The following is a 19,220-nucleotide window of genomic DNA, read 5'->3' as shown; positions in this document are numbered from 1 at the left end:
TGTAAAATAGGGTCAGTTGAATTTTTTTTTTTTTTGCAAAATAGGGGTAAGTCTTCATGAGGAATGACGACATTAAAAGTGAAGTTGTCTTCTCCCAAGCCGGTTTCATTTTGTTTTTGAAAAAGTTATGTCGTTAGATTGGAGGTCGATTTCTTAGTATTCGAGATTGAAACCCTGAGACTGGATGTCGATTTTTTATCTCTTCTCCTACCTCAATCATTTTGGTTCCATCTCCCACCCCCAACCATCCCTTCTTCCTTCTCACCCTATCAATGCTTGATCTCTCCTCAACCTACCTCCACGCTCTCTCATTATCATGTTTATAATTCTTTTACCTAATAAATCCTAAATTCTAAGTTAATGCTATAAATTTTTAATACTTTGACAAATATATTTTTTAGAAAAATCACAAAATTGTAAAAAGAATAAAAATATATATTTCTACTTATATATTGTTTATTCTTTGTTAGATACTGTAAGGGTGAATACGTGTTTTAAATTTGGTATTTTTGTAGTGAAAGATAAAATAAAATGATTTTGAGCTTGCTATGTAGAAATAAAACAGAAAAAGTTTTAAAAATGTACTTGAAAGTTTTCTAAGTAAGAACAAATATCTTGTGTTAAAAAATATCTTATCACGTATTTGTAATGAGTTGAATGAACCCAAATATATGTGGCAGAAGAGAGGATGTCTCTACCATAGAAATTACAAAATATCCTCCGTTAATTGCTTCCTATGTCCTTTTTTTCTTCTTACATATAATTGTCGTACATAATATAAACATATTAAATTGATAAAAATGAATGTTTTTTTAAATAAAAGTTATCTACTTTTCATTTAATTTAATAAATTTTCAAAAAATTACTAAACAGAATTTTAATTTATTGTATATTTCAAATAGTTTTATAAATAAAAAAATATAAGTAAAAGAATAATTTAAAAATAATAAAAATAAAATAATTAATGAATAAATTAAAAGTTTGTGAACTCATCGGTATTCAAAACTAGGACAAAAGACCGTTGCTGTAGTGCAGGTCGGTCACGCGTACAGCACAGGTGGTTCAACATAAAGAGGGGAGAATCAGGGTTTCCGATCTTTAAAAACCCTAACTCATCAGAGAGAAGAAGATTAATTTCTAACCTAACTATAGAAAAGAAAAAAAAAAGAAGCAAAAGAGACAGTCATTTGCAGCGTTTATTCTTGGAGGTGTTATGAATATGTGTGGGTGTCTTGCTTCTGCATAAGAAAAAAGTATGTTGTTGATGGTACTCTTCTTTTCTTTCTTTTTTTCTCTATTTTTTTCCTTCCTTCTTTTACTGGAGAAATTTGGTGAAGCCAGTTGTAGTTTTGCTCTAATGTATGCTGCTTATTGCGATATTCGTTTACCTCTTAGAACTTTCCAATACCTTTCCAATACCGTTTATCACTTATTTTATTTTACCTTTCCTTCCTGCTGTGTGAAAGTACCGTAAAGGAATGGTTGACTTCATATCAGCTTATTTTCACTGGAATGAAATTCTATCACGCCTCCTTGGTTCAAAGAACTTATCTGCAGAGGTATTTTTCTTTTTCAACTCCTTTTTCATCTTTACATTTTATAAACACTCTTAATAGTGTCTTCAATTAGTGTGCATGCTTTACTTTGTTTATGTATATTTTTGTTTTCTTGTCTGGTCTTGTACTAGGTCATTGGTATCCCTCATGAGATACTTTATCTTATTTAAAATTGTTTATCATGCTGGATACGTGTGTCCTGGTACAGAAAAAAGAACACCCACTTAGGTGATTTTTGTATGTTTCAACTATAGTTGGAAAGCAATGGAATTTCTTACACACTTGCAATGCAAGAAAAAACTTAAAATTTTCTAAAAACTATGACTAATATTGTTTTTGTAAATGTGAAATGTTCCAAATGTCAGCTGAGATATCCTGGTATAAAGTACAGTACTTGTATATATGAATATGTTTTCTTGAATGATGATTTTCCTGTGATGAATACAGTACTGGTTTCTTATATCGTAATCTCAAGGAATCTGGTTTCATCCAAACACGGGAATGTGTTGCAGCTCTTGGAGTTTTGTAGAGTGTTTGGAAAGGTATGGTTTCACCATGTTAACAAATTTTCGTGATGTATTTTTTTTTTTTACTTTTATTAATTGTAATTCATTGTTGCATTTAATAGTTTAATGATTGAATAACCATAACAAATTGCTTTAATGATATAGAGTGATGTTATCAAATTGGAACTAATTATTTCTATTAATATCATGCATGAGTGATATTGCAGTTGGTCATTTAATTGAATGTTATAAAATTTTAGATGATTTTGCAGTTTGGTCATTTAATTGAATGTTTTCAGCATGAGTGATATTCCCTTCTGATACATTAAATTATATACTCTAGGAAAAGAATGGTATTATTGTTCAAGCGTAATTCTTGATTTAAAGTTATATTGACATGTCGCAACCATTCATATTATATTCATACTATATATAGTTATGTGTGTAATTCTCTAATAAACTTGGTATACAATTTCTAATAACATGCAGTTGGTGTGAAAATGAGATGAAACTGCTTCACTCAAGTCTCCTACTCCAAATGGACGGTAGATTGAACTTTGAGGATGTTGTGGCCAGTTCTTCAAAAGGGAACCGGAAAATCTTGTTATCAAGTACTTGCACTTGTTGATAATTAGATTGCCACTACATGCACTTGTTGATAATGGAATTTAAGCATTCTTCTAAAGTAGTCTGTGTTATATTCTCCAGTTCGGAGACATCATTTTATCTGTCCTGCTTAAGTGATGAGAAATACCAATAGAAGTACTCCTGTCCTACAATTGATTCTTGTACAAGTGTGCTTGTCAATTTTGCATTAGCTAACCAATTGGGAGTATTTTTACTCATGTCTCATCATAGCTAACTATGTTTTTCATTACTTATTTTATGATCTGGGGATTAGGAAAAAGAAATAGTGTAATTTATCTAATTTTAATTTAAACAAATAATTAGTAAACTAGTAGACTAGGATTCATAAATATATGTTGCTGGTTCATCTCTTCCGTTGTGCACACACTATCATCTCTCTCTGTATTATGAGCTGTTTTAACCACGTTTTAATTTATTTTCTTTCTTTTTCCTCTTTTTGTAGATGTGATTGGGATGTTTACTGCTGTTGGAACAGAGAGGGAGCTAGAGAAAGCTGGTAAGAAAACCAAAATGAATGTCATCCTTATTGAAGCTGATGGGTAAGCAGATTTCATTTGTTTTTGTTCTTTATTGTTTTTTATTTTTCTTCATGTATTTCATTTTCTTTTCTTTTGATGTTATTTTTAACATTCAATAGTTTGCAACTGGAGTGTACTTTATTTGGTCAATATGTTGATATGTTAAATGCATTTCTGGCCTCTGGAGAGGATCAACATGTTGTCATTGCTTTGCATTATTGCAAAGTGAAGACCTTCCAAGGTAACTAACATAAACCACATTATTACAGTTGTATTAATGAATAAAAATCTTTTTGACATTTTATCTTTTGTAGATAAAGTTTCTATTCAAAACTGTATGAACTGTACCAAGATTATCTTTAATTGTGATGGTGAAGATGCAACCAAGTTGAAAAAAATGTAAGTCTATATACATAACATACATCTTTGTTTATACATAGATATATGTATATCTTTGTAATATAAAATATTTTTTTAATGTAGGATGTGGGATAATACTGAATCTCCTTCTCAAGCTCTTACCCAACTTTCTGCTTCTTCTAAAGTTAGCTTAGAAGATGATTTCATTAAGCTGCATCCTAGGAGTTCAATTGAAGGTCTAAAAGATTTTAAACAGGTTCAAATATTTGTCTCTATGTTCCACATAAATTTTTTTATTTAATGACTATTTTTTTTTCATAATTTTATATTCTAAATTTTACAGGAAAGTACTTTTGTAGTAAAAGCTACTATCAAACATGTGCTAGATCATGATGATTGGTGGTATACAGCATGTATCTGCAACAAAGCAGTTTATCCTGATTCCAAAATGTTTTTTTGTGAAAAGTGTAACAAGCATGTCATTAAGGTTACACCTAGGTAATATTTTCAATATTCACATAATGATTTTATTAATATAATATTAAGAAAACTTAATAATGTTCATAATGTCTTTATTGTTTTTTTTAGGTTTAAACTGAAACTTCGTGTAATTGATGCTACGGATTCTACAACTTTTGTTGTATTTGATCGTGATGCAAGTGCAATGTTGAAGAAATCATGCTCTGACATTCTTGAATTGCAAGACAAGGTTAAGTTTTTAATCTAATCATTTCTGCTTATATTGTTGACATTTAACTTAAATGTTTTATATTTGGTACTTCGTTTGCACTTATTCTACTCATTATTGCTTTTACATTAATTTACATCATTTATATTAATTGCTTTTTTAATAGAACACTGCTGCTGGAGACTTGCCTAAAGAGTTTGAAGTCCTAATTGATAAGACCTATCTCTTCAAAGTTGAGTGCAAGAATGATTATAATACCAAATTTGAACAATCATTCAGAGTTAAAAAAGTTTGCATGGATGAAAAAGTAATTGAAAGCTTTTCTGATGTTGAAATTAAGTCTTTGGTAAGTTTATTTTTCTATTTTTTTTCAGGTGTTAGCCTAATTTTTTCTTAAATTTTATCATTATTAATATTTTATACAATTTTTAGGATCTATACTCTGCAAATGAAGAAGAAACCAAATTAAATGAGCCAACAAATCAACTCTCACCTGATTCCATTGCAGAGGTAGTTGAAGATTACAATTTTACTTATTTTGTAAAGCTTGGTATATTCTAATCTTTTGTTTTTTTAGGATTTGTTGATCAAATTCACAGAAGAATCAAATGATCTTGAGACTCTAAGTGATCATTTGAACAATATAGTATCAAGCCATGTTCCTCCCGAAGAATCCTTGAAAAATAAAAATGTAATTGATGTTCAAATTCATGAGTTAACCCGCAAAGAATCATCTCATCTGGACAATCTTGATTTGGGTACTCAACCACCTGTTCCAATACTTAAAAGACAAAGTCGATCTATGGTTCAAGAAAACAAGAAGATTCCAGTGAAGATGTTGAAGAAGAATATAAAGATTGAAAAGTGATAGACTTTATGTTTCTTATGTTATTTTTTGAAAAACATTTGCTGCTGTTATGTATTTGTACTCATGACCATTATTTCCTGTTTGTCTGTGGTTGTTATTTTGAAAACAATATTACTTCAACTATGTTTTAATTTAATTATGAATAGATTTGATGCTTATTTTTAATTCTGTACTCTATTTTTTCTTTAAAAATTTGCTAGCTGAATCAAAGTGTGTTGATATAATTTGACATTGTCAACACCATAATCATGCTAGCTACATTAAATTAATTAATTTTTGCATAGGTTTTTCCTTTTGTTTTGGTTTATAAAAAATCCTTTATTTTGAATATTTGCTTACCTTTTTTAAATAGATTTCTTTAAATTTATATACATTTTGTTGTATATGCTTATTTTTAAAATTTAGTATATATTGCTAGCCTAATGTCGAAGTTTTGATATTATTTTTAATATCAACTACATTATGATGCTAGCTACATCAAATTCACTAAGTTTTTATCTATGTATTTGTACTCATGAACATTATTTTCTGTTTGTCTTTGGTTGTTATTTTGAAAACAATATTACTTCAACTATGTTTTAATTTAATTATGAATACATTTCATGCTTATTTTTAATTCTATACTCTATTTTTTCTTTCAAAATATGCTAGCTGAATCAAAGTGTGTTGATATAATTTGTCATTGTCAACACCATAATCATGCTAGCTACATTAAATTAATTAATTTTAGCATAGGTTTTTCCTTTTGTTTGTTTTTATAAAAAATCCTTTATTTTGAATATTTGTTTACCTTTTTTAAATAGATTTCTTTAAATTTATATACATTTTGTTGTATATGCTTATTTTTAAAATTTATTATATATTGCTAGCCTAATGTCGAAGTTTTGATATTATTTTTAATGTCAACTATATTATGATGCTAGCTACATCAAATTCACTAAGTTTTTATCTATGTATATTTTTGAACTACATTATTGTTTTCGTAACATAAAAAAATTATTTAATGTTTTTGGATTTATTAACAAATCAAAAAACATTTGTAACTTTTCATTTAAAGGATAAAAGTTGATTTTTATTTTTCTTAATCATTAAGTTTTGTTCTTTTATTAATCTTTTATTATATTATTTTTATGTGCTATTACTCTGCCAACTTCTTATTTGTTTTTATTTAATAATTTCTTTTTATTTATACTTTCTCAAAATTAATTTTAAAATTTTTTTAAGTAGAAGTGAATTTTGAAAAAGCCTTCTTTTATTCTTTTATTAATTACTTTTAATTAAAAGTCTTTTCATATCTATTTATTCACTTGAATATTATCTTTTATTTTTTTATTAATTAACTTTTTTTCTGAATTCTTTATTATATTAATTTTATCTGTTATTACTCTTTATTTCTACTTTCTCAAAATTAAATTAAAAATATTATTAAATATGATTCAATTTTCAAAAACCTGTCTCTTTAATTACAAGTCTTTTCGTATTTTATGTTTTTATCAAGTCTTTTCGTATTTTCAAAAACCTTCAGTATCTATATAACCGTCTGTTTTCCTATTTACTATCAAGTTTTATGTTTTTACAAAATTACTGAAAAAGAAAGCTCACTCCTCTACACTTGCTTCCATGGCTTCCTCTTTGAGTGTCACTGCCAGAAAAACTTTAGGAAGGTTCACCACGTTTCATTTTGTTCATAATCAGGTACGTCTATTTCACAATATCTACTTCACAATCGTTCAAAAACATGTTTTTATGTCATCACTTTTTACACAATATTACTTATTATCGATTTTCTTTATAAAAATTCAAACTTTCTGCAATAATCCTTCAAAGGTCGTTTTTTTCTATTTGTTTCCCATGCTTCATGTATGTTAAACTTACTTCATTTTATTTTTTGTTATGAAAATGTCATCTTTCTTCAATAATCGTTGAAATCAGTTAAAACTACTGTTTTTTATGCATTTATCATCTATGTCCACCTTTTTTGTCTTTTATAACACAACTTATATTTTTACTTTGTTTGAACTCTGACTTACTATTGGTTTCTTCTAAAGATGTCATCTTTTTCCAGTAACCATTCAAATTGACTACTTTTCTGTTCTTTGTTTTTATCAGTTTTACATCACCCATGCATGTTTTTATTCCTGTATTTTAATAGTTATGCTTTCATCATCAGTTTCATATTTGTCTTATTCATCTTTTTGACCTTTCTATCTGTTTTTTGTCTCATTAGGAGTTTGGACATGTTGATCCAATATTTTTCGCTATTTTTGGTGACGAATTAGGACCCGTTTGGCACTTGGAAGATATTGAAGGGAATCAACATCAGTTAAGCTTTAATATGGATTTGAATCATCCCGTTCTCACGGATGGTTGGTATAGCCTACGAGTTTTTTATAAAATGCAACATATCCATCAAATTGTATTTAGATATGTTGGCAATTCTACCTTTCACATCACTGTATTCCCTAACATGTCTACAATATCAACTGGTGCCAAATTTCTTTCAAACCTAATTCGGTTGCGAAAAAAACATCTCTTTAGAGTCAAATTGTTAAAATCTCAATGCAAAGGAAGCCATCTGGTGAACTTTTAATTTTATTATTTTGGTTATATATTTTGTTTTCTTTATATATTTGTATTTGTGTTCTTATTTTGTTCTTTTTTCAGGACCTCCAATCTGACTTTGCAGATTACGTTCGTAAACGTAGATTGAGGAGGTTGGAATTGCAGGCACGTAACAATACCTTCATTGTTCAATGTAAACTTCTGCTCCGTAATACACCAAAGAAGTCAAGTAAGATTGGGAAGGGATGGAAGGACTTCTGCACATTCAATCGTTTGGAAGAAGGAGATATTCTGGTGTTTCTAGCGGACAAAAAAATGAAAAAGAAGAAGATCAAAGTATACGTCCACAAAGAATGCAATTTCTAATATTGCACTTTTCTTTTAGTTTACTATTTATATTATGTATGTTTTTTGAAGAACTTTGAAAGTAGTTTGGTTTAATTTTGTTTGTAATAGTTTTAGCATCCTTTTTTTGTTGCTTCTAATAATTAGAAGCCATATCTAAAAGTATTTAATCGAATTTAATTATCGTCACGTTTTATATTTTAATTATTTTCGTAATACATATTTTATTTAAGTAATGATTTTATAAAATAAATTTACATATCCGATACTATAAATAATTTGAAATGATTATGATAAGAATTCAAATATGTTAAAATATTTCATTGTTTTCCTTTTAATAAAGAAGCGAACTTCATATTGTACAATACTAATAATTGGGCATACTAACAGAATATAATTTTCAAAAGATTTTATTAATTTCTTTACAATTTTTTTTTAATATTTGTTGCAAAATTTATTCAAATTGTTTTTTATTAATATAGTAACTATGAAAACTTTAAAACCCATTTAATTTTGAACTCTCTTACAAGTATTTTAATTAAAATTTAATTTCTTCGAAATTTTTTTTCATTTCTAAACTTGAAAACAATAAAATTATTTTCTTTTGGCCTTTCTTTAGTAGTTGCATTTTACTTGAATGGTTGACTATTACAAAGCAGAGTACTTTTGTGCTTGGCAAAAAAGGACATATATCACAGATCCACATTCTGAAATGAGGCTTTGCATTGTCTGCAAATCATCAATTTGGACTTTGCAGATCAAATCTTTTTCAAAAGGTACGCTTTTCCAAATTTTGATTTATTTGTTCAGTTCTGATATTTCCATATCAATGACATGTTTGTTCTTTTTTGTCAAAACATTGTACTGACAGTACCTGAATCATCAGGAAGAATGTTGGTTGAATACTAAAAATGTGCCTACATATACTAATAGGTTTTTTCTTCCTCTCTGCTTTACTTTCTTCACAGTGCAATGAATTGTTTTTGTTATTAGTTTTCTATTTGTAATTTTAAATCTTCCTCCAACATGTAATGAATTTGTAAAACACCATAATACCACAATACAATGCATAACTTCTGCACACTTTGAACATTATCACAACAAAATGGATTCAACAAATGGAAGAAGAAAAAGGAAGAACATTATCCCACAAAATTTATCCAATACCTTGATGAAGTTCACAGGTTCAATATTTTTATGTTTCTCACATTGCATTTTTAAGTTTCTTCATTTTTTGGAGCTCATTTCATTTCACTATACATTTCATCCAACAAATTTATTACTGCATTCATTGTTATCAAACTATTTTTCATTTCATTCACAAATCTGAATCCATTGATTGCACTAACACAAATCTTTATTAATGCATTCGTTTGACATGTCAACTTCTATACTTTCTCATTGGACTTTTTAACTATTCTACCAGTATCCAAAGAAAATGTTACGCCAGATTCAAGTGAAGAGATAGACGTGCAGAATAAAAGAATTCAATCCACTATTAGAAAGCCACTTTCCGAGTTGACATATTGTGGTAAGTTTGTTTTTTAATTTATTTTTAATGCATATTATACAATTAACACCCATAATTAATTGGTTTCATCTTTAAATTCATTTCATAATCCTTTTTTTAACTGCATTTTTCAGAACTTGAACAAAATAATGGGAAAGCTGCAAGAAGAAGAAGGAAACTTATTATAAATCACAAGTTGGAATATAAAAGTAATTTCTTTCATATCTAATTCTTTATATATCTATTATTATGAAATCTTCAATTGAATTTCTTTCATAGTAAATTTTTCTATTACTACCTCTCTTATCAGAATCTCATGGTTCTACATCAATTGGATCTACCAATGCTCCAATTTTGCAAAACAGCAATAGTAACAACAAAGGTACAAATGAAAAATATATTAATTTTTTTAATGCTTTTCTCTTAATATATTAGTGCTTTAATATATACCACTAATATATTTTACTATCTAAAATTATATTTGAATGATAAATTAAATTAATAACAGAATTACAAAATCACCTATATAAATAATATTTAGTTCATTAATTTATGGATGTACTTGCAGGTATTGTTCAATTTGATTGTCCTATTGGAAGAAGCAAAATCAATGTCTTTAATACAGAACTGTTACCTAAAGAAATTGTGGGTACCAGCTCCAGTCATGCTTCACTAAATTCTTTTGGTTTTTCTGAAGTTGTCAATCCTTTTTATGTTCAACAACACCAAAGTCCTGGTAATTTATAATATAAACAAAATTCATTTCATTACTTTAATTTCTGTAATTGTTAAAAATTCAGCTTCCTAATATTAATTTCAATTTTTGTTAAAGGTTTACAATTCTGTCAGCCTTCTCGGGAGCAGGCTATTAGATCTATTTCGAAGATATTGGATTTTGACAATAATTCTGAAGAAGATGAAAATGATGGTAATCAATAATAAATACTTTGTGTTTTTTTATTTAAATTGTTTTTTAAATAATAAATACATTCTTCTTCTTTCAGATAACATAATTGGACATTTCAAATCTGATTTGTATTCAAAAGCTGAAATTCAAGGTGAAACAATACTTTTTAGTGTTCTGATATTTAAGTATAAATGTTATTTAATTACTGATTATGTAATTAGGAAATGTTGATGTTGGGGAGTGTTCACTTGAGTGTCCCTATTGTCAAGCTCAACTGTGGTACGAAGAAAGATCTGATAAATGCAAAAGATTAAAACAAGTTGATTTCTCTCTTTGTTGTCAAAAGGGAAAAGTACAACTTCCATTGTTGAAGAAACCTCCACAATTGCTTCAAAAGTTGTTAAAAGGAGAAGACAGTACAAGCCAGAATTTCTTACATTACATAAGAAGTTACAACAACATGTTCTCATTTACATCCATTGGTGCTAAGATCCATTCCTCAATCAACGATGGATCAGGTCCTCCTCAATTTATTCTTAGTGGTCAAAATTACCATCGCATTGGAAGTTTATTGCCCGAAAAAGGATCAAATCCCAAATTTGCGCAACTATATATTTATGACACAGAAAATGAAACAAGCAACAGAGTTAGTCACTTTGGGTATGTTTAAATAGTTTCTTTATGTTTTAGCCATCATTGGCATATAATTGACTAATATTTACTTTTTCAGGTCTAATAGTCAGCAATCCATATTTGATAAATCATTGATCAAAGAATTGAAGAAAATGATTGACAAACACAATGTACTTGCTCAAACATTCAGAAGAGTAAGAGATTTTATACATGATGATGAACAATCAGATTTTGGATTGAGGTTATTTAGACATCGCTTTAAGGATCCTAGAGTATATAATACACCAGTAGCAGATGAAGTGGCAGCATTGATTGTTGGTGATTTGAGCACCTTGGATGTAGGAAGGGACATCATTGTCAAGAAAGTTTCTGGTCAATTAACAAGACTACATGAAACACACACATGTTTCATTCCTCTTCAATATCCTTTGATTTTCCCATACGGAGAGGATGGTTATCAAGAGGATATTCCAATTAGAGATTGTCAAAAATATGGACAAAGTAGAAAAAGAATTCGCATTTCTTTACGAGAATTCATTGCTTTCAGAATACAAGAGAGAGAGGTGGAATTTGGTAATGTTGTAAATTCACGTAGATTGTTTCAACAGTTTTTAGTGGATACATACACCATGATTGAATCCCAAAGGTTGTCTTTTATACGAAATAATCAAAAACTCATTCGTTCACATATTCTGAATGGGTTACAAGAAGCTGTTAACAAAGGTGAAACTGATCCTTCTTCCATTGGTAAGCGTATTGTTCTTCCAGCTTCATTTACAGGTGGTATGAGATACATGTTCAATAATTGCCAAGATGCTATGGCAATTTGTAAGAGGTATGGCTATCCAGATTTGTTTATAACAATCACATGTAATGTAAATTGGCCTGAAATTGTTGATTTTGTCAAATCAAGAGGATTAACTGCTTCAGATAGGCCAGACATAGTTTGCAGAGTTTTTAAAATGAAATTAGACCAAATGATGACAGATTTCAAGAAGAATCATTTCTTTGGCAAAGTCAATGCAGGTATACAATTTTAATTTTCTTAATTTATTTTTCTTTTCTGCCTATTGTTTTCTCTAATAATTATTTTACAAATTTAGGTATGTATACTGTTGAATTTCAGAAGAGAGGTCTGCCACATGCTCATATATTACTATGGTTGAGTGACTCTAACAAGTTAGAAAATGCAAAGCATATAGATCAAGTTATCTCTGCTGAACTTCCTCATCCAGATCTCTATCCTAAACTTTCAAAAGCTGTTCAAACATATATGATACATGGTCCTTGCGGAGCTGCTAGATTCAACTCGCCATGTATGAAAGAAGGTCGGTGTTCTAAATTTTTTCCTAAAAAATTTAGACATTCAACTACAATTGATGAAGATGGATATCCTGTATATAGACGTAGAGATGATGGTTTATTTGTGTTGAAAAATGGACATAAATTAGGTAATGCAAATGTGGTGCCATATAGTCCTCTTTTGTTAATGCGTTATCAAGCTCATGTTAACACAGAATATTGCAACAAATCCAACTCAATCAAGTATTTGTTCAAATATGTAAACAAAGGTCCTGATAGAGCAACAATTAAAATTACAGACAAGGAAAATGAATGTACAGAGATGCGTATTGTCGATGAGATAAAAAGATACTATGATTGTAGATATTTATCTGCATGTGAAGCAGTTTGGCGAATTTTTGGTTTTGATATCCATCATCGGTGGCCAGCTGTTCAACGGTTAACTTTTCACTTACAAGATCAACAACCAGTTTTGTTTAAAGATGATGATCGAATTGATGATGTATTGCATAGGAATGAGAATATGAACACCATGTTCTTAGCTTGGTTTGAAGCTAACAAAAAATTTGAGGAAGGTAGAAACTTGACCTATGCTGAATTTCCAACAAAGTTTGTTTGGATGCCTCAACAAAAACAATGGAAACCAAGAAAGCAAGGTTATAGTATTGGTCGACTAACATATGTTCCTCCAGGATCAGGTGAATGCTACCACATGAGAATCTTACTAACAAAACAAAAAGGTTGTATTGATCATGATAGTATAAAGACAATTAATGGTAAAACATTCTCCACTTACCAAGAGGCTTGCCAAGAATTAGGATTATTGGCAGATGACAAAGAATTCATTGATGGCATTAAAGAGGCTAGCCATCTTGCATCTGGAAATCAACTTAGAAGGTTATTTGTTGCTTTGTTAATGATGAATACAATGTCTAAGCCAAATGTTGTTTGGGATGCAACTTGGACTTTACTTGCAGATGGCATCCTATATCAAAAAAGAAAAGACTTGAACATACCAGGTACTAAATTCAATTATTGTACACTGTTTTTTCCATAATTAGGTATTAATTACATATTCTATTTTGTAGATTTTCAAATTGAAGAGCATGATTTACACAATCTTTGCTTATTAGAAGTACAAGAACTTCTAAATTCAAATGGGCGAGCTTTATCAGATTATAGTTGTCTTCCTCAACCTGATCTTTCAAATTCATTCAAATTTCAGAACAGGTTCATTGTTGATGAAATGAATTATGATAAAGAACAAATGGAGAAGCTACATCAATCTCTATTGCAGTCTGTCACTAATGAGCAACTACATGTTTATAACAGAATTATGACAGCAGTGAACTCAGAGGTAGGGAATTTCTTTTTCTTATATGGTTATGGTGGTACTGGAAAAACATATCTCTGGAAACTTTTGTCAGCTGCTATTAGAGCAAAGGGAATGATTGCCCTTAATGTAGCTTCAAGTGGCATTGCATCTTTATTGCTTCCTGGAGGTAAAACTGCTCATTCTACTTTTTGCATACCATTAGCCATCAATGATGAATCAACATGTAACATCAATCAAGGAAGTCTTCGTGCTAAACTATTGATGGAAGCAAAACTTATAATATGGGATGAAGCTCCTATGATGAATAAGCTATGCTTTCAAGCTTTTGATAGAACATTGAGAGACATTATGAGAGCTAGGAATGAACATAATGCTGACAAACCATTTGGTGGAAAGGTGGTGGTCTTGGGCGGTGATTTTAGACAAATCTTGCCAGTAGTTAGAAAGGGATCAAGGTATGATATTGTCAACTCATCAATTAACTATTCTGATTTGTGGCAATATTGTACAGTTCTTAAGCTATCACAAAACATGAGGTTAAAGACTGCTACTTCAAATGAAAGTGCAAAAGATATAAAAGAATTTACTAATTGGATTCTTAAAATTGGAGATGGAAATATGAATTTGAATGAAAGTGGTGAAGCCAACCTTTCAATACCAGCAGATCTTCTAATTCAGGAAAGTGAAACACCTTTACTTTCTTTAGTCAAATTTGTTTATGGTGGTCTAATTGAAAATATCATGACTCCTGGATTCTTTGATGATGGTGCAATACTTTGCCCTACAATTGATAGTGTTGAACAAGTAAATGACTTCATTTTATCATTGATTCCTGGTGAAGAAAAAGTTTATTTAAGTTCAGACACTCCTTGCCAATCTGATGATGATCAAGAAATTCAAGGTGAGTGGTTTACTCAAGAGTTTCTAAATGATATTAAATGTTCAGGAATTCCAAATCATAGGATTAAATTGAAAGTTGGCGTACCAATTATGCTTTTAAGAAACATTGATCAAGCAAATGGTTTGTGCAATGGTACAAGGTTGCAAGTTAATGATTTGGGAAAGAATGTTATCTCTGCTACAGTAATAACTGGCAAAAACGTTGGTGACAAAATATTCATACCAAGAATGAACTTGACACCTTCTGATTCCAGCATTCCGTTCAAATTTCAAAGGAGGCAATTTCCAATATCCTTATGCTTTGCGATGACAATAAACAAAAGCCAAGGTCAAACTCTTTCTAAAGTTGGACTTTATCTTCCTCGCCCAGTTTTTACTCATGGACAATTGTACGTAGCAGTTTCTAGAGTCACATCAAAGAAAGGACTAAAAATCTTAATTCTGGATGAAGATGGAAAAGTAACCACTACAACTACAAATGTGGTTTACAAAGAAATCTTTGAAAATCTTTGATAAAGGTATACAAATTACTTTTATATAATTCTTAAAATTTTTCAATTATTTTACATTTAACTGTATTTAATTTTTACCTTGCAGATTACAATTGGTGCAGATTACTTTATATTTGGGGTCCATATACAATTTTTGGTGAACATTACAGTTCATGCAGATTAGAACTGTATAATTTATAGTGATTTATAAATGTTTTCACACTTTCATTGTTTATAATTTTTTTTCCAGGACCTACTTCTTTGCATTCCAGTAATGCTTCTTATATATTAATACACTATTGTTTCTTCTATTAGTTATATATATATATGTTGGTTTTCAATTGTTATTTGTTACTTTAAATATCTACATACATGTGCTTGGGTGTTACTGAATCCGAATTGACATAAAGAATCTGAATTATATATTTTTGCTGTTAAAGAATCTGAATTATATATTTTTGCTGTTACTTTACCTGTAACTTCTATACTTTATTTTATCTGTTACTTTACTGACAGTGAACAATAACAATTTTAAATTTGTTGACACTGTTTGCACGTGACAATGTTCTCTATTTTATCTATGTTTGCACTTCACAACTTTCACTTTACCATTTCATACACATCCTTCACTCAACACTACATTTCAACCTCCATTTCTCTGCAATTACAAGATTGGAAATGGACCAAACCCAACATCAGAGAAGAATACTTTGGAAGTTCAACACCATCTACATATTCTCTAAGGTTTGTCTTCAATTTTAAAAATTTAGATCTATTACCCTGCATTCAGATGTTCTGTTGTATGTGGTTCGCAGTATTCTCTATTCATAACGTATGTACTGCACCTCTCACTTAGGTTTCTTTATTATTTGAATGTCCAGAATTTTTTCAATTTTTATCAACGTCTGTTATAAATAAATATATTTTTTGTTGATATATAAGTCTGTTGACAACTTATATATGTTTTGTTTTTCATTCGGTTATTGCAGAAAAAATATTCATAATGTCTTTATTGTTATTTTTTGTAGCCATTTTTGTTTGTTGATCGACACTTTGCTGTTGGTTATGCACACGAATTAGGCCCACAGTGGCACTTGGTAGATGTAAATGGTATCACCACAACAGTTACCTATAACATGGATTCAGATAACCCAAGGATCACTGAAGGTTGGTTTAATATGAGAAATTTGTATCAAATTCAAAGTGATTCTCACATCCAGTTTCAGTATTTGGGAAATTGTTTATTTCACCTAACAGTGTTTAAAGGTGGATGTACACGAACAAGTTGGACAACATTTATGAACCGTATTACTCATCAAAATACAAGATCTATATTTTCAGTGAAATTGTCAAAGTATCAAAGCAAAGCAAGTCACTTGGTATATTCCTTCTTATTTATTATTATGCTTATTACTATAATTAAATTCAAATAATTATGCTAACAATAAACGTTTTAATGATGTAGGATTTGCCATCAAAGTTTGCCAACTTTATTCGGGAGGTCAAGGTAGAAGACGTCTTTCTTATAGGGCCTAAAACTATAGTGAATTGCAAAATACTAATATCCAACAAACAACGAAGTTCAACAAAGATTGGTCAAGGTTGGAGGTTATTTTGTTCTGAAAATGAATTAAAAGAAGGAGATATTGTTGTCTTTCAAGTAGACAATGATTTCATTGAATCAAATGTTGAAGTATTCGTGAATGGTTGTTGTTGTGATTAGATTAACGATAATGTTTGAATGTTGATGAATTATGGTCATTCAACTTTGTTATATGACAATATATTTTTGTACTTCATCAATTATGAATATTGAACTTTGTTATATTACAATATAATTGTTTATAATAAATGGTTTTTGAAATTTTGTTTAAAATATATAATTCATGATAATTATTATAAATAATCCCGTGCATTGCACGGGTAAAAAAACTAGTACTTTACATTCCTCAAGGTGATGGAGTATTGGTATTGTATTTATGAGACCTTTTGTAAATTTATATAATAATAATATGTTGGTAACATTATTATTAACATGATATAAATTTCTTGTTTTTGTAGGTTTTGGTGAAAATCTTTCTCTGATGGTGCTTTTTATCGAGGCTGCACATGGGTTATTCTGTTGTATCAATGAATATAATATTTTTGTATTTTCTTTTAGTGGAACACAAAATGAAATGATTTTTTTTATTCTGTATATTTCTAATAGTTTCAGTTTAATAAATAATTTTAGAACTTTTGTCTTGATCAATTGTTAGCTAGAATTTTATTTAATAAAAATTTTATGATTATTATTTTTGTTGACTGTTCAGCGTATCATCACACATCATTAAAAGAAATTAATAAATACGCGAATAACCATGCATAGGTAAAAAAACGTAAATTAAAATATTTGATTTAGAAGGACTGTTGAAAAAAAAAATTAATGGACTAAAAAGGTAAAAATGATACATGTAACGTTCCATATAAAATTACCAAAGATTCATAAAAGAAAATCACCATGTCAATACAATTTGAAGTATTAAATTTTGTTTACTTGGATAGTTAGTTTTTGATTTAGTTATTTACCATGTTTTGTGATAATTTTTTTTTTAAATGTATTCAAAGCTAAACACGAAATTAGTTATAAAATATAAAATATGAATATTTGGGTATCACTTCCTACCGACGGAGATTCACTCTAAAGAACACCATCTTTACTTAAATAAGTGAGTTCAAATATATGCAAATTTAATAAAATATTTCTCTCTTCTCTGTTAGAAATTATTACATGATTCACTGCATTTTTAATATAAGTTATAGGTTTTAATAAATTTAAGATCTATTACATATATGATTAATTTATATTTGGAGTATCCAATTTTTTAGGACATAAAACGTTTTGTTTAATTAGTGTTCTACCTGTATATTTGAAATATATTTAGTCAAGTAACTTATTTTTTTATTATAGAAATGAATGTGTTTTTTATAATCTTGAAATGGTTTATGTCATCACAAAAGTTAAGATATAAAATATTCAGCAAATTATTTTCTTTTAGAAGAAGAAGAAGAAACAGAGGACAGAAGAAGAAACAAAGGATCAGCGAACCACTGTCTTCTTGGACGCAGCAGGTTTAGGTTTTCGATGAATCTTTGTTTTTGTTGGGAAAAACAATAATACAAACAATATACCAGAAAATGCAGCGGATATAATTTCCCCTAACTTGCAAGAATCTATGAGGAACAATAATCAAAGAGCAGCAATAATAAATCACCAGAAGCACAAATAAAGGCACCAAGATTTTTAACGTGAAAAACCCTTCAAATCAAGGGTAAAAACCATGAGTCGTCCAGATCAAAGAAATAGTTTCACTATGATCAACAAGAGTACAAAAGAGTCTCAATCAATAGCACATATTAGTGCCAACACCCAACCAAATAAAAAAGCAACAAAGCTTTCAAATAGAGAAGAAAAAGAGAGGAAAACCTCTAAAAATCACTGCTGCAGTGCGAAATTAATATCTCCCAACTTAGACCTCGTATCAACGATCCAACCGGTCAGAATGAAGAGCAATGAGTGTCGAACCTGCTGTAAAAATTTCAGCGCGATCCAACGGTGAACGAACCCGCAGTGCCGAATTTACGGCGACAGCTCTATGAAAAACGTGAACAAAATTTTACCTCTACCTCTCCCTCTATGTGTTAGGGCTTTCAGTGTGTCCTGACTCTATTGTTCTGCCTCTCTCTTTATTTTATAGCCCCCTCTCCACTAGGTTAAATGAGACATGGGCTTCTCAATTTTTGGGCCTTTTCTCTACATAGGAAGGGAGCCCAATACCCAACAAATCTTCCCCTCACAACTATGTAGAGATAATTGTCAAACCGGCGATCTCACAACAAACTTCAAACTTCCCTCTTGGCAATGCTTTAGTCATCATATCAGCACCATTATCATCTGTATGAACCTTTTCCAACTCCAACAACTTAGCATCCAAAGCATCACGTATCCAATGATACCTCACATCAATATGTTTGGATCTAGAATGAAAAGTTGGATTCTTACCAAGATGGATAGCACTTTGGCTATCAACGAACAATGAATAGTTATCTT

General features: G+C 29.5%; 3 protein-coding genes across 7 annotated transcripts; all 3 read left to right on the top strand.

Moving 5' to 3' along the window:
* Window positions 1-1,017: 1,017 nt before the first annotated feature.
* Window positions 1,018-5,240, top strand: LOC114182532. Of its 4 annotated transcripts, none has more exons than XM_028069421.1 (13): window positions 1,018-1,253; window positions 1,477-1,559; window positions 2,004-2,098; window positions 2,552-2,673; window positions 3,153-3,249; window positions 3,348-3,469; window positions 3,543-3,627; window positions 3,712-3,844; window positions 3,932-4,086; window positions 4,177-4,297; window positions 4,443-4,622; window positions 4,709-4,786; window positions 4,854-5,240. In XM_028069421.1, exons 3-13 carry the CDS (start codon window positions 2,058-2,060, stop codon window positions 5,142-5,144), a joined length of 1,425 nt encoding a protein of 474 aa, XP_027925222.1. In that variant the 5' UTR covers window positions 1,018-1,253; window positions 1,477-1,559; window positions 2,004-2,057; the 3' UTR covers window positions 5,145-5,240. The 4 variants fall into 4 exon arrangements, with proteins under 4 accessions (XP_027925222.1, XP_027925220.1, XP_027925221.1 ...); XM_028069419.1 differs by having other exon boundaries at window positions 1,467-1,559; XM_028069420.1 differs by having other exon boundaries at window positions 1,018-1,267; window positions 1,467-1,559.
* A 1,297-nt stretch (window positions 5,241-6,537) lies between these two features.
* LOC114180258 lies at window positions 6,538-8,076 on the top strand. Of its 2 annotated transcripts, XM_028066545.1 has the most exons (3): window positions 6,538-6,839; window positions 7,372-7,510; window positions 7,809-8,076. In XM_028066545.1, exons 1-3 carry the CDS (start codon window positions 6,765-6,767, stop codon window positions 7,820-7,822), a joined length of 228 nt encoding a protein of 75 aa, XP_027922346.1. In that variant the 5' UTR covers window positions 6,538-6,764; the 3' UTR covers window positions 7,823-8,076. The 2 variants fall into 2 exon arrangements, with proteins under 2 accessions (XP_027922346.1, XP_027922345.1); XM_028066544.1 differs by lacking the exon at window positions 7,809-8,076 and having other exon boundaries at window positions 7,372-7,788.
* A 687-nt stretch (window positions 8,077-8,763) lies between these two features.
* LOC114180598 lies at window positions 8,764-15,152 on the top strand. The gene is made up of 12 exons (XM_028066909.1): window positions 8,764-8,827; window positions 9,478-9,582; window positions 9,696-9,770; window positions 9,872-9,943; window positions 10,130-10,297; window positions 10,394-10,489; window positions 10,566-10,619; window positions 10,690-11,128; window positions 11,199-11,692; window positions 11,810-12,127; window positions 12,205-13,422; window positions 13,492-15,152. The coding sequence occupies exons 1-12, from the start codon at window positions 8,764-8,766 to the stop codon at window positions 15,150-15,152; spliced, it is 4,764 nt and encodes a 1,587-aa protein (XP_027922710.1).
* The last annotated feature ends 4,068 nt before the right edge of the window (window positions 15,153-19,220 follow it).

The sequence above is a fragment of the Vigna unguiculata genome, chromosome 4 (genome assembly GCF_004118075.2).
Source record: "Vigna unguiculata cultivar IT97K-499-35 chromosome 4, ASM411807v1, whole genome shotgun sequence".
NCBI classification, from domain to species: Eukaryota; Viridiplantae; Streptophyta; class Magnoliopsida; order Fabales; family Fabaceae; genus Vigna; species Vigna unguiculata.
Note: the sequence above shows the minus strand (reverse complement) of the source record. Positions and strands in the feature narration are given on the sequence as shown.

Coding starts and splice junctions, on each gene's coding strand:
- LOC114180258 (XM_028066544.1), top strand. CDS start 6,765: ATGGCTTCCTCTTTGAGTGTCACTGCCAGAAAAACTTTAGGAAGGTTC. Junction 6,840..7,371: donor TTCATTTTGTTCATAATCAG/GTACGTCTATTT, acceptor TTGTCTCATTAG/GAGTTTGGACATGTTGATCC.
- LOC114180598 (XM_028066909.1), top strand. CDS start 8,764: ATGAGGCTTTGCATTGTCTGCAAATCATCAATTTGGACTTTGCAGATC. Junction 8,828..9,477: donor GATCAAATCTTTTTCAAAAG/GTACGCTTTTCC, acceptor CTATTCTACCAG/TATCCAAAGAAAATGTTACG. Junction 10,620..10,689: donor TTCAAAAGCTGAAATTCAAG/GTGAAACAATAC, acceptor TTATGTAATTAG/GAAATGTTGATGTTGGGGAG.
- LOC114182532 (XM_028069421.1), top strand. CDS start 2,058: ATGTGTTGCAGCTCTTGGAGTTTTGTAGAGTGTTTGGAAAG. Junction 2,099..2,551: donor TTTGTAGAGTGTTTGGAAAG/GTATGGTTTCAC, acceptor AATAACATGCAG/TTGGTGTGAAAATGAGATGA. Junction 3,628..3,711: donor GCAACCAAGTTGAAAAAAAT/GTAAGTCTATAT, acceptor TTTTTAATGTAG/GATGTGGGATAATACTGAAT.